The sequence below is a fragment of the Bison bison genome, unplaced genomic scaffold (genome assembly GCF_000754665.1).
Source record: "Bison bison bison isolate TAMUID 2011002044 unplaced genomic scaffold, Bison_UMD1.0 scf7180017864459, whole genome shotgun sequence".
NCBI lineage: Eukaryota > Metazoa > Chordata > Mammalia > Artiodactyla > Bovidae > Bison > Bison bison.
The window spans coordinates 3,396,668-3,409,972 of record NW_011495021.1 but is presented as its reverse complement, the minus strand read 5'-3'; the positions used below and the strand labels follow the sequence as shown (position 1 = coordinate 3,409,972).

The following is a 13,305-nucleotide window of genomic DNA, read 5'->3' as shown; positions in this document are numbered from 1 at the left end:
ATACACACACAGTTTTTCCCAATAATTTGGTGCCTCTAATGAGATGCAAATTAAGAATTAGTAGTGTTTCTTACTGTCATACAAGACAGTGAACCAGTACATTGTATTATAGTTTAAAGAAATAATTTGATTAAAACATTTGAGACCATTTATTACCTCTCAGAAACTAACATCTTAGAAAAGCAGGGGAAACTCTGCACAGCGTGATTCTTTTGGGGCAAAGATGATATTTAGTTAGTTCTTTGTTTATGTGCTGGACAGTATAGTTCTTTTTTATAAAAACTCACTATTTATGGTATCCTGTGATGCCAAATAAATGGAAACCACAACCTATATTTATTGTATATAATGGTATAATGGATAACTTCAGGATAATTTTTAAATATTAAGAATGGCAATTCCAAAAGACTTAAAGCTCTCATTGAGCATATCACAGAGTCTTGATAGACAATCAATGAGCATTGGTTGAATTGTTGGACTGAATTCCCAGTCCTGTTTACATCATGACTGAGAGTTTTTCTTTTAACTTCCTTCATATTCTCCATATAGAGAATATGTGGAGTTAAGTATTTGTGAATTAAAAGTATTTTTTAAGAGAATTCTGTATCCCAAAGTGTCACTGATGGAGGTAAAGAAACATTTTTATTTTGGAAACACTGGCTGAAAATCTTTGACCATTGCTGTTAATAGCTGTAAAAGTAACTTCAAGAGGTCATCTCCAAGTGATCCCAAATGATATCCAATAACTAAATTAAATTGCGATACTATGGAAGTCAATTGCACTACATGAATGTAATTATCTTACAAAGATTTACGAACTTGAAAGAAATCTTATGATGACATTTCTAAGATGTAAATGCTTGTTTTTCCTCAAAAGTGTCTTATCTGAAAACATATTTTTGTTTCTTTCTGTAGCGCTCCTGGAAGCGGTCCTATGTTCAAGTCAACGACTGTTACTGTGAGAGAAAATTGTAATGAAATTTCCCAAAGAGCTGTTGTGGATTCAGTTAATAACCAGGAAGATTTTAAATGCACTTTGATTCATAGTCAAGAGAAGGCTAAAGATGTTACCACTCTTGCTGCAGATCCAGAAAATACAAAGAGTTATATGGCCAAAAATAACCAACTTGAAGATCAAGCCCAGGGGATTCACAGACACAAAATTGGCTTTTCTTTTGCATTTCCAAAGAAAGCATCCGTGAAACTGGAGTCCTCAGCTGCAGCCTTCTCTGAATACAATGATGATGCCTCTGCGGAAAAAGGATTTAGCAGAAAAAGTAGATTTGTCCCGGGTGCTTGTCATCTTCAACTATCTTCACCAACAGATGTGCTTTTGAATTCCGTGGAGAAAGCAAACTCTTTTCATCCGCCAGAGGGAATGTGCACTGACAAAGAAACTACTCAAACTCAAGAGATGAAAAAAGTTTCTAGTGAAAAAGATCCATTATTATTACCTCCATTTTGTCAGTTTCAGCTCCCTTCATCATCTGATGCAGATAATTGTCAAATTTCAGTCCCTTCAGCAGATCAGATTTCACCAGAAGATATTCTTATTAATGAAGACACACCTATAAATGGTAACACTTCTGAATTGCTAGGAAATAAATCCATAGTTCTTGATATGGCTGATGACAACATGTCTTTGCAGACTACCACCAAGGAAACTGTTAAGGGCAATGTGACATCCATGATTGAAGTTGAAAATAAAAATCACAGTCTGGACGTGTTGACCCCTGTAAATTCTGAAGAGGATAATATAACCTTACACACAAAAAAAGATTTATATAAAAGACCATGTGAGCCATTTATACCCGTACTTAACAAAGATGGATCCACAGTTCTTCAGTGGCCATCAGAAATGCTGACATACACCACCACTCAACCATCAATTTCCTATAGCTGTAATCCTCTCTGTTTTGACTTCAAGTCCACTAAGTTAAACAACAAGCTAGATAAAAATAAGCTGCCTTTAAGTGATCTTTCTTCTCAGCAGAAGGGAGAAGAAATTTACAAGAACCCAGTTTTGGATTGCAAGGATACGTCTATGGCAGGACTCACTGATTATGAAATTGGAGGTAGCAGAAGTGGACATACCCAAGTCACTTCTCATTTGACTGATGATACTGTCTCTAATAGCTGTGATTCTGGAAAAAATGAGACTATGGGTCAGAGGTATAAAAATATTTCCTGTAGGATCAGAAAAACAAAAAAATATACTTTTACTAAAAATCAGATAAAGCCAGATGCTATAGATGGGAAATACAACAAAATAAGATTGAAAAATACTCATGAACGTTGGTTCCATAAAAGTAGACGAAAGAAAAAAAGAAAGTTATGTCACCATAATTATGGAGAGAAAACCAAAGAATCAGAAACACGCTTCAAAATGGAAACAGAAAATAGTTACACTGATACAACTAGGAAAAATCTACTGGAAATAATTTCAGAAAAACAGTATTTAGCTGCAGAGCAACTATTGGACTCACAGCAATTACCTGATAAAAGGCCCAAATCTACATCCATATACTTAAGTGAAAATGAAGAAATGTGTAAAACCTGGAACACTGAATACAATAATAATACTTTTATCAGTTCTAAAAACTACTGTAAAAACAGCTCAGTTGTCTTAAATGGACAATCCAATTCAACAATGATACATTCTGCAAAACATAATTTAACATACTCCAGAACATACTGTAGTTGGAAAGCTAAAATGTCCAGCTGTGGTCATGATCACAGATGCCTAGTTCTTCAGAATGAAATGAAATGCATGAGTCAGAGCCAGGCTGTTAAAAGAGGTTATAATTCTCTCATTAATGAATCAGAAAGATGCCATCGAAAGCGTAGACAACATTCATATTCTTATTCTTCAGACGAAAGTTTAAATCGACAGAATTATCTACCAGAAGAATTCTTGACATCACGTCGTGCTTCTGCTCCTTGCAAACCTAAGAGGAAACAGAGGAGAAAAAGAAATAGATTCCACATGGGTTTTGAAGCTTTGGAACTCAAAGAGAAAACAGATGATCCCAAGAAAGGCAATTCTTCCTTACATCACCAGGATAAAATAGTAAGTGAAGAGGGAAAAGAGGAAGTAAAACCACAGGAAACTGCAGATGTCAAAAGGAACTCAGAACAACTAGACCAAGTAGAAAATCAACTGGCTGTGCCCACCAGCAGCCCTCTTCCTTCTGAAGCCAATGATGAAACTCAGCAGGTTGTAATGGAGACCACTTCTGGTGAACCGTCAGAGATTTCCAGTGAACCCACCACATCAGCCTATACAGTTAGTGCCCCAGCAAAAGGAGAAATAGACAGTACCTCGCTTGAACACAAAGAAAGAAGTGAGGATACAAATGTCAATGAAAAGCAAATTCCTTTCAAGGTGCCTAATAGTGAAAGGAACTTTAGACAGTCACAACCTAAATCGTTCCTTTGTCATTATGAACTGGCTGAAGCCCTTCCACAAGGCAAGATGAATGAGGCATCAACGGAGTGGCTGTGTTTTAATTCAGGAATCCTTAATGCACAACCACCATTGCCATTCAAAGAAGCACATGTCAGTGGCCATACCTTTGTAACAACAGAGCAGATCCTGGCTCCATTAGCTTTACCAGAACAGGCATTATTGATTCCGATAGAAAACCATGACAAGTTCAAAAACCTACCATGTGAAGTATACCAGCACATCCTACCGCCAAACATGCTGGCCAACAAGGTCAAGTTCACTTTTCCTCCAGCCGCCCTCGCACCCCCCAGCACCCCTCTGCAGCCTTTGCCTTTGCAGCAGCCCCTGCGTTCTACCTCTGTCACCACTATCCACCACACTGTTTTACAACAGCATGCGGCAGCGGCAGCAGCCGCAGCGGCAGCGGCAGCGGCAGGAACCTTTAAAGTGCTGCAACCACACCAACAGTTTCTGTCCCACGTCCCAGCTCTCACCAGAACATCATTACCTCAGATCTCAGTAGGACCAGTAGGGCCGAGGCTTTGTCCTGGGAGTCAGCCAACTTTTGTTGCTCCTCCTCAGGTGCCAATCATCCCAGCTTCCGTCCTTCATCCTAGCCATCTGGCTTTCCCACCTTTGCCCCATGCCCTCTTCCCTTCGCTGCTCTCCCCGCACCCTACCGTCATCCCACTGCAGCCCCTGTTCTAGTCATCACCATGAGAGGGAAAGAAAATATCCGTGTGAAAACTACTGCCATATGTGTTAATGCTCATTAAGTGGATAATAGCCTATTTAAATGGTGGAAATAAACTAGCTAAAATATGGCTTCATTGATATGAAATCACTTACTATAAGTGTAATGATGCAAATAAATTCTTAAGCTTCTGATATATAATATTATTAAGGCACTGAATAGTTTGAAAATCAATATAATCTATGCTGTATATCAAAATGATGTCTTAAGAGTATGTATAATGTATATAAAATATATTTATAGTACTGTAATTTATGTTGTAAAGTATGCCCGTCACTTTTTTTAATCTTTGTGTATTTGCACCTATTTAATGTTTAGACAAAGCTGATGGCATTATGTTTTGTACCATGCTCCTTGAAACTGTAAATTCAGTGAAAAATATCTCTTGCAATAAATTTTTGTTAAATATTTAAGTAAATCAAACCCTTGTTTTTAGTTGGTTTTCACTGGGGATTGTATAGTAACAATAGGTTTTGAATTTATATTGTTTCCTCTGTTTATTGACATCTCTGAACCTTAGAGGCTCAGCAAATCATCTTTGCCACTCTATCGGTACTTATACTATAATACTGTCTTTCAGAAAAAGTATAACAAGTCTATTTACTTTTCTGTTTTTCATACTGTTGCATATCCTCAGAGTTTACTATATTTCATGAACACTTGATCTAAATAATGAGCCATGGAAATTCTTGTTAAAGTAACGTTAGTATTTGGTGGAGAGGAAGCAAATAACTACAATATGCAAAGTATTTAGTATTCTTCCTGGGACTATAAAACAGTACTAGTAGATAAGACATAGAAAGTAACCAATATAAGTTCTTATGACATTTTTGTATGTCAAAATTACCAAATGTATTGTGTTTATTTTTAATTATTGCAGGGAATATACATATATAAGAATGTTGGCATGGATTAAGGAATAAGTTTAATTAACCACTAACCATTATATAACACCTTGCGAAGAATGGTATAAACACAGCCTGGACATATTCTTAACTGAGAATCTTGAAGTGGGAAAAGAGTAAATAAATAGCTCTTCCTTCTGCAAATCTTTCTAGTATACATGTTTCTATCATATTTCCAAATCACCAAGAAACAGTTAGAAAGTCTTCACATTACCCTTCCAGATTCTGTTCTATTTTTAATGACCTCTGCATTTTCATTCACTCAAACGCTGCTTCTATGTGTACTCAAGAATATAATTATTTAATAGAAAAATAGAGAATTTCACACTTCCCATGACAGTTTTCTAACATGTACCTGCCCCAGTGCATGCCACTTGTTAAGACAAAGTCTACATGCCTGATAGAGAAAATTCAACTCACTAAGTGCAAACAATGAAGGATTACGGTAGCCTAGCAATGAATCCAAGGAAAAGAGAGACCAAATGAGTCCATCTAAAGAGAGAGCAACTTTTAAGTGATCCTGCACTGAAGAAATGCTATTTCATAAGTTTGCTGTAACAAATGGGTTACCCTAAAAATATTTAGTGCAAGCATATATTCCCAGAGCAGAATAATATATTGAATTCTACTTTAACAGGAGAAATAAGAGAGAAAAAAATCTGTTGTCTACTTCCTTTATTATGTGCAATAATAATCATCATTTAAAGGTTTTGCTGCAAAATGCTTGTGTAAGATTGTGTGATTGACAAATAAGACTGCAAAATAATGAGAAGAAATTTTATTTCAAACACTCTAGATAACATGTTCTAAAAATGATAATTAAAATTGGAACGGGTGTTTTTTCCCCAAGCAAAATATTTGAAACTATATTTGAAGATAATATATTAAGAGAGGGGAATATCTACTGAGGAATGCTGACCCAGTTTGTTTTTAATAACAGAGCAGAATTGTCACTTCTGCTGTTTAAAATCAAACCAAGTGTTTCACTTCAAAATATGCAGATTTCCCCCTTCTTTCTGTCATCTTTTGACAACCATCCCACACATTCACCTCCTACCTTTTGTTCTCATTCTTTAGTTCTTTTTCCCCCTGATCTTTTCCTTCTTTATGTCACTATATAAATCATTTGTATTTATCATGTGTGGGTATCCTCTGCTTCTTTCTCCATTATCACCCTTTTAGTTTGTCTTCAATTCTGCTGCTCACTTACATTTATTTTTGTTAAATAACACATTTAGGTAGTCTAACTTTAGTTGTAGCAGAATATATCTGTTCAGTTACTATATAATAGATATTTCTAGAAAGTTTGATGAGGAATGTTCTCACTTAAGACTAATTGAAACTCACCTTGGTAGACAAACTGATTTGTTTTCATGGATACCAGTGACTGAACAACAAAAGAATGTTAGTTGAGTATGTTAAAGCCATTCTTACTGCTAAGAATCCATTTAGATACTTGATATCTTTGATAAGATATTGCTTATATAGTCTGGGCATCTGTTATACTCTCAGGACTCAAAACGAACCTATGATGACACACTTGTTCATCTGTTCTGATAACACCAACTCCAAAATAAAGGTAATTATAAGCTGACTGAAGATCAGCCATAAGCAGAGCAATTACACAGGTTTGTCAGAGTGGACTTGTCAAACAATGAGGCTATGAGAGGATTATCAGTCAAGCACATATTAGTGGTGGCAGGAGTCAGGCCAGTATAGCAGCATTATTCTGGGAGTAGCTTTGGGCACTGTCTGATGGCTTGTCCATAAATCCTGGAGCTAAAATCCCAGTCCCATCCAGGTATAAATTACTTTACATTCTATCTAATTGGGAAATTTTATTCTAACACCATCTCTTTTCATTTCATGCAAACATTTCATCCAAAGATGAAATGTTTTCATTTCATGCAAGGAACATTTCATGCAAAGATGGGCACAATTAAGGACGAAAATTGTATGGACCTAAAAGAAGCAGAAGATGTTAAGAAGAGGTGGCAAGAATACACAGAAGAACTATACAAAAAAAGATCTTCATGACCCAGATAACCATAATTGTGTGTTCACTCACCTAGAACAAGACATCCTGGAATGAGAAGGCAACTGGGCCTTAGGAAGCATCACTATGAACAAAGCTAGTGAAGGTAATGGAATTTCAGTTGAGGTATTTCAAATCCCAAAGGATAATGCTGTGAAAGTGCTGCACTCAATGTGCCAGCAAATTTGGAAAACTCAGCAGGGGCCAAAGACTGGAAAAGGTCAGTTTTCATTCCAATCACAAAGAAAGGCAATGCCAAAGAGTGTTCAAACTATCATAAAATTGCACTCATCTCACACGCTGGCAAAGTAATACTCAAAACTTTCCAAGCCAAGCTTCAATAGTATGTGAACCATGAACTTCTACATGTTCAAGCTGGAATTAGAAATGGCAGAGAAACCAGAGATCAAATTGCCAACATCCTTTGGATCATCGAAAAAGCACAAGAGTTCCAGAAAACCATCTACTTCTCCTTTATTGACTACACCAAAGGCTTTGACTGTGTGGATCACAACAAACTGTAGAAAATTCTTAAAGTGATGGGAATACCAGACCACCTGACCTGTCTATTCAGAAATCTATATGCAGGTCAAGAAGCAACAGTTAGAACTGGACATGGAACAACAGACCGGTTCCAAAATAGGGAAGGAGTTCATCAAGGCTGTATATTGTCACCCTGTTTATTTAGCTTATATGCAGAGTACATTATGCAAATGGTAGGCTGGAAGAAACGCAAGATGGAATCAAGATTGCCGGGAGAAATATCAATAACCTCAGATATGCAGATGACACCACCCTTATAGCAGAAAGTGAAGAAGAGCTAAAGAGACTCTTGATGCAAGTGAAAGAGGAGAATAAAAAAGTTGGATTAAAACTCAATAGTCAGAAAACTAAGATCATGGTATCTGGTCCCATCACTTCATGGCAAATAGATGGGGAAACAATGGAAACAGTGACAGACTTTATTTTGGGGGGCTCCAAATTCACTGCAGATGGTGACTGTAGCCATGAACTTAAAAGATGCTTTTTCCTTGGAAGAATGCTATGACCAACCCAGACAGCATATTAAAAAGTAGAGACATTACTTTGCCAACAAAAGTCCGTCTAGTAAAAGCTATGGTTTTTCCAGTAGTCATGTATGGATGTGAGAGTTGAACTATAGAGAAAACTGAGCACTGAAGAATAGATGCTTTTGTACTGTGATGTTGGAGAAGACTCTTGAAGTTCCCTTGGACTGAAAGGAAATCCAACCAGTCAATCTTAAAGGAAATCAGTCCTGAATATTCAATGGAAGGACTGATGCTAAAGCTGAAGCTCCAACTCTTTGGCCACCTAATGTGAAGAACTGACTCATCTGAAAAGACCCTGATGCTGGGAAAGATTGAAGGTGGGTAGAGAAGGGGACGACAGAGGATGAGATGGTTGGATGGGATCACTGACTCAATGGACATGAGTCTGAGTAAGCTCTGGGTGTTGGTGATGGAGAGGGAAGCCTGGCATGTTGCAAGTTCATGGGGTCACAAAGAGTTGGACATACCTGAGCGACTGAATTGAACTGAACTGAACCAATCTCTTACTCTCTTATATCTGGTCTGCTATTTATAGGAATTGCTAACAGCATTTGTTATCAAAAAGAAGAGTGATTTGGGGTATACTGAAGAGAATAAAACCTTAACATGGAAAGTAACAAGTAATTACTGTAGCCAAATGACAAAGAACTCACACTGCATGACAGGAAGGAAATAAGGAAACTCATCCACAACTAGCACAATTTTTTTGCTTCCCTCCTCTCTCTCAGATTTTTGCATATCAAGTGTTGAAGCCCTGTATAACATGTGCACAAGACATCTCAACCTATGTATCTGCTATGTATTTTGAACCCATAAGTCAAATCCATGATCTTCCATTATAGGTACCACTGGAACCTATTATTTGTCCTGTGTTCCAAAGCTCCGTGAATGTTATTATAATAAATGAAAACTGTTCCAAGTCAGAAGCCAGGGTGTTAGTATGCCCATGTAGTCAATCAATGAAGACTTATGCTTTGTTTCCTTAAGTTTTTCTCAGATACTTCTCACTAGTATATTCTATATAGTTCTAGTCCTGGTAGTTCATAGCTGAATTGCTGAATTACTTTTATTAATTAATGTCTCTTCCCAATTTCCCATTTATACACTCTGTCCCCCATTGCTGCCAGGGCCCCATTTTTTGGGCTTCCTTGATGGCTCAGTGAGTAAAGACTTTGCCTGCAATGCAGGAGCCACAGGAGATATGGGTTCAATCCCTGGTTGGGAAGATCCCCTGGAGTAGGAAAGGGCAACCCACTCCAGTATTCTTGCCTGAGGAATCCCATGGACAGAAGAGCTTGATGAACTACAGTCCACGAGGTTACACAGAGTCAGACACAACTGAGCACATGAGCACAGCAAAATCGTATTATGACTCTCCTCTACTTTGATGGCTCTTCTAGCTTCTCAGTTATTCTCAAGATGAACATCAAAGTTCTTAGCATGTCACAGAAAATCTATGGGGAAGCAGGTGCCAGCTTTCCTACTTAGCATCATCCATTCCAGAATTCATCTTTCTATTTACAATCACCTTCAAGTTTGTGTGAGCATATTCTATGTCCTGCAATGCCTTCCTGCCTGTATTTCTTCACTTGGCTAGCTACTATTGAGCAACAATTTGTTTCAGTTTTTTTTAAGGGATTCTTACCCAGATTTTGGCTGTCTCCACGTGTTACCCTCCCATCCTCTATCTTCACCTAGAATTTTTGTGCTCAGATATTGTTATGATGGTGTGATCACTGACCTAGAGCCAGACATCCTGGAATGTGAAGTCAAGTGGGCCTTAGAAAGCATCACTACAAACAAAGCTAGGGGAGGTGATAGAATTCCAGTTGAGTTATTCCAAATCCTGAAAGATGATGCTGTGAAAGTGCTGCACTCAATATGCCAGCAAATTTGGAAAACTCAGCAGTGGCCACAGAACTGGAAAAGGTCAATTTTCATTCCAATCCCAAAGAAAGGCAATGCCAAAGAATGCTCAAACTACTGCACAATTGAACTCATCTCACACGCTAATAAAATAATGCTCAAAATTCTCCAAGCCAGGCTTCAGCTGAACCGTGAACTTCCTGATGTTCAAGCTGGTTTTAGAAAAGGCAGAGGAACCAGAGATCAAATTGCCAACATCTGCTAGATCATGGAAAAGTAAGAGAGTGCCAGAAAAACATCTATTTCTGCTTTATTGACTATACCAAAGCCTTTGACTTTGTGGATCACAATAAACTGTGGAAAATTCTGAAAGAGATGGGAATACCAGACCACCTGACCTGCCTCTTGAGAAACCTATATGCAGGTCAGGAAGCAACAGTTAGAACTGGACATGGAACAACAGACTGGTTTCAAAGAGGAAAAGGAGTACATCAAGGCTGTATATTGTCACCCTGCTTATTTAACTTATATGCAGAGTACATCATGAGAAACGCTGGGCTGAAAGAAACACAAGATGGAATCAAGATTGCCGAGAGAAATATCAATCACCTCAGATATGCAGATAACACCACCCTTATGACAGAAAGTGAAGAGGAACTCAAAAGCCTCTTGATGAAGGTGAAAGAGGAGAGTGAAAAAGTTGGCTTAAAGCCCAACATTCAGAAAACGAAGATCATGGCATCTGGTCCCATTACTTCATGGGAAATAGATGGGGAAACAGTGTCAGACTTTATTTTTGGGGGCTCCAAAATCACTGCAGATGGTGACTGCAGCCATGAAATTAAAAGACGCTTACTCCTTGGAAGGAAAGTTATGACCAACCTAGATAGCATATTGAAAAGCAGAGACATTACTTTGCCAACAAAGGTCTGTCTAGTCAAGGCTATGGTTCTTCCTGTGGTCATGTATGGATGTGAGAGTTGGTCTGTGAAGGCTGAGCGCTGAAGAATTGATGCCTTTGAACTGTGGTGTTGGAGAAGACTCTTGAGAGTCCCTTGGACTGCAAGGAGATCCAACCAGTCCATTCTAAAGGAGATCAGCCCTAGGATTTCTTTGGAAGGAATGATGCTAAAGCTGAAACTTCAGTACTTTGGCCACCTCGTGAGAAGAGTTGACTCATTGGAAAAGACTCTGATGCTGGGAGGGATTGGGGGCAGGAGGAGAAGGGGACGACAGAGGATGAGATGGCTGGATGGCATCACTGACTCAGTGGACGTGAGTCTGAGTGAACTCCAGGAGTTGGTGATGGACAGGGAGGCCTAGCATGCTGTGATTCATGGGGTCGCAAAGAGCCGGACACAACTGAACTACTGATCTGATCTGATTGTTATGAAGTATTCTCAGTGCTGAATATATTGTCTTGTTATTGAAATCTACTGGATTAAGAGTTCCTAAAGTCCAAGTGCATTTGATGCATAGTAAACATTCAATAAATTTTTTTAATGAGTTGGAAGAATGTAATTAAAAGCTATGCAGATTGTATTGCAAAGTTCCAGAACCATTACCCATTTCTACTCCAAACTGGTCCTAAATCAGTCATAAGTCCAAATTAAAATATATTTTTCCAAAATAATTAGGGTTTCAAAACACGACTTAGCATGAAGAACTTATTTTTAATGGAATTTTGAATTATTTAAAATAGAAATAAGCAATCATGAAAGCATGATTTGAACACTTTTCCTACCCTTGGAAGAAAGCACAACCTTCTACCTATTTTTCATCTTTCTATTTGTACTTGTCACTAGACATTAACATATCTTGTCAGACACAGAACTAGATATAGGTATCAATAAATGAGAACATAACTACTACTCAGACATTCAAATCCAGTAAAAGAGGCAGACATGCAAAATCTTATACTGAGCTACCCAAAGTGTGCTCTGTCAATATTGGTCTATCAAAATGTGTTGATTTATATTTACCAATGCCTTCCCCCACCCCACCCCACTGTACTGTATTTTCCATTTCTATTCTTGCTTTTACTTTTCTTCCCCTCTGTTTATTTGCCTAGCTGAGCCACTGTCCTTGGGAGTGAAAGTTGTCACCAGGGATGCTTTCTAATAAGCTGTTTACTTTCTCTTACAAAGAAAATGGTAAATGTTTAAGGCTTATTTAGGTTATTAGTTGAGGTCCAAGTCTTGATTTAGAGGCTTCAGTAAAAGGCCGTGCAATTTGTTCTGAGGTGTTGCGTATGACTGAAACCTAGCTCACCATCTGGCAGCCCTGTGGATTCTGTCCCCTTCCCCAGACCCAGCATGGGTCTTCATTGCTACAGAGAAAGCAACTATTTTTCCTTCACTCAAAGGCACCATTGCTCACTAAGCCAAATGCCTAGGGCAATATCCTTTTATTTATTCATGTGTGCATGGCTTCTCAGTTGCTGAGTCATGTCCAGCTCTTTGAAACCTCATGGACTGTAGCCCACCAGGCTCCTCTGTCCATGGGATTTTCCAGGCAAGAACAATGGATTGGGTTGCCATTTCCTTCTCTAGGGGATCTTCCCAACCTAGGAATTGAACCTATGTCTCCTGCTTGGCAGGTGAATTCTTTACCACTGTACCACCTGGGATGCCTCTTTATTTATTCATAGAGCCATCTTTTAGATTAGCTCAGGGCTTTCAACACTTGGGAACATAGGCTATGGAACATACATGAGCCTGAAAGCTCCTGGTATAAAACTATAACAAGCTTTTCTTTTCTTTTATTCTCCTAAATCTTATTTTTAAGTAACCTATTTTCATTTTTTTACCCTTTTTGTGATAATATTTTGAATATATTACTTACATATTTCATAATATTTTCCTTTTTAGGATTCTGGTTTTAACTTATATGTTTAAACTTTTTATAAATTACTTTCTAACATTTTTATGGGATATATTTTCTATTTTTTTAGTATATTCATGCTATTTAGAATATTATATATTTTAATTTTAAGAAATAAGTCTCATTACATTCAGTGGAATTAGTCATACTTTGTGGTTTAGTATTATTACCTTCTATATCTAGTTTGTATTGATTATCTCTAAGACTATCTTAATTCCCTCATGGAATATTAATTTCACTTCATTTCTCAGTATTTTTATTGATAAGGAGCTTTGATGACATGCCTTACATTAACCCTTCAAGCTCTTCCAAAAGTTCTCTTATTCTCTTCAGTACATAATTCC

At 37.7% G+C, this 13,305-nt stretch overlaps 1 protein-coding gene across 1 annotated transcript in view; it reads left to right on the top strand.

Moving 5' to 3' along the window:
- Positions 1-4,156, top strand: part of ZNF804A (zinc finger protein 804A) — a 349,243-nt gene extending 345,087 nt beyond the window's left edge. Inside the window, exon 4 of the mRNA XM_010859737.1 lies at positions 916-4,156. Within this exon, the coding sequence (XP_010858039.1) occupies positions 916-4,156 (3,241 nt within the window). The remainder of the gene's footprint in view (positions 1-915) is intronic.
- The last annotated feature ends 9,149 nt before the right edge of the window (positions 4,157-13,305 follow it).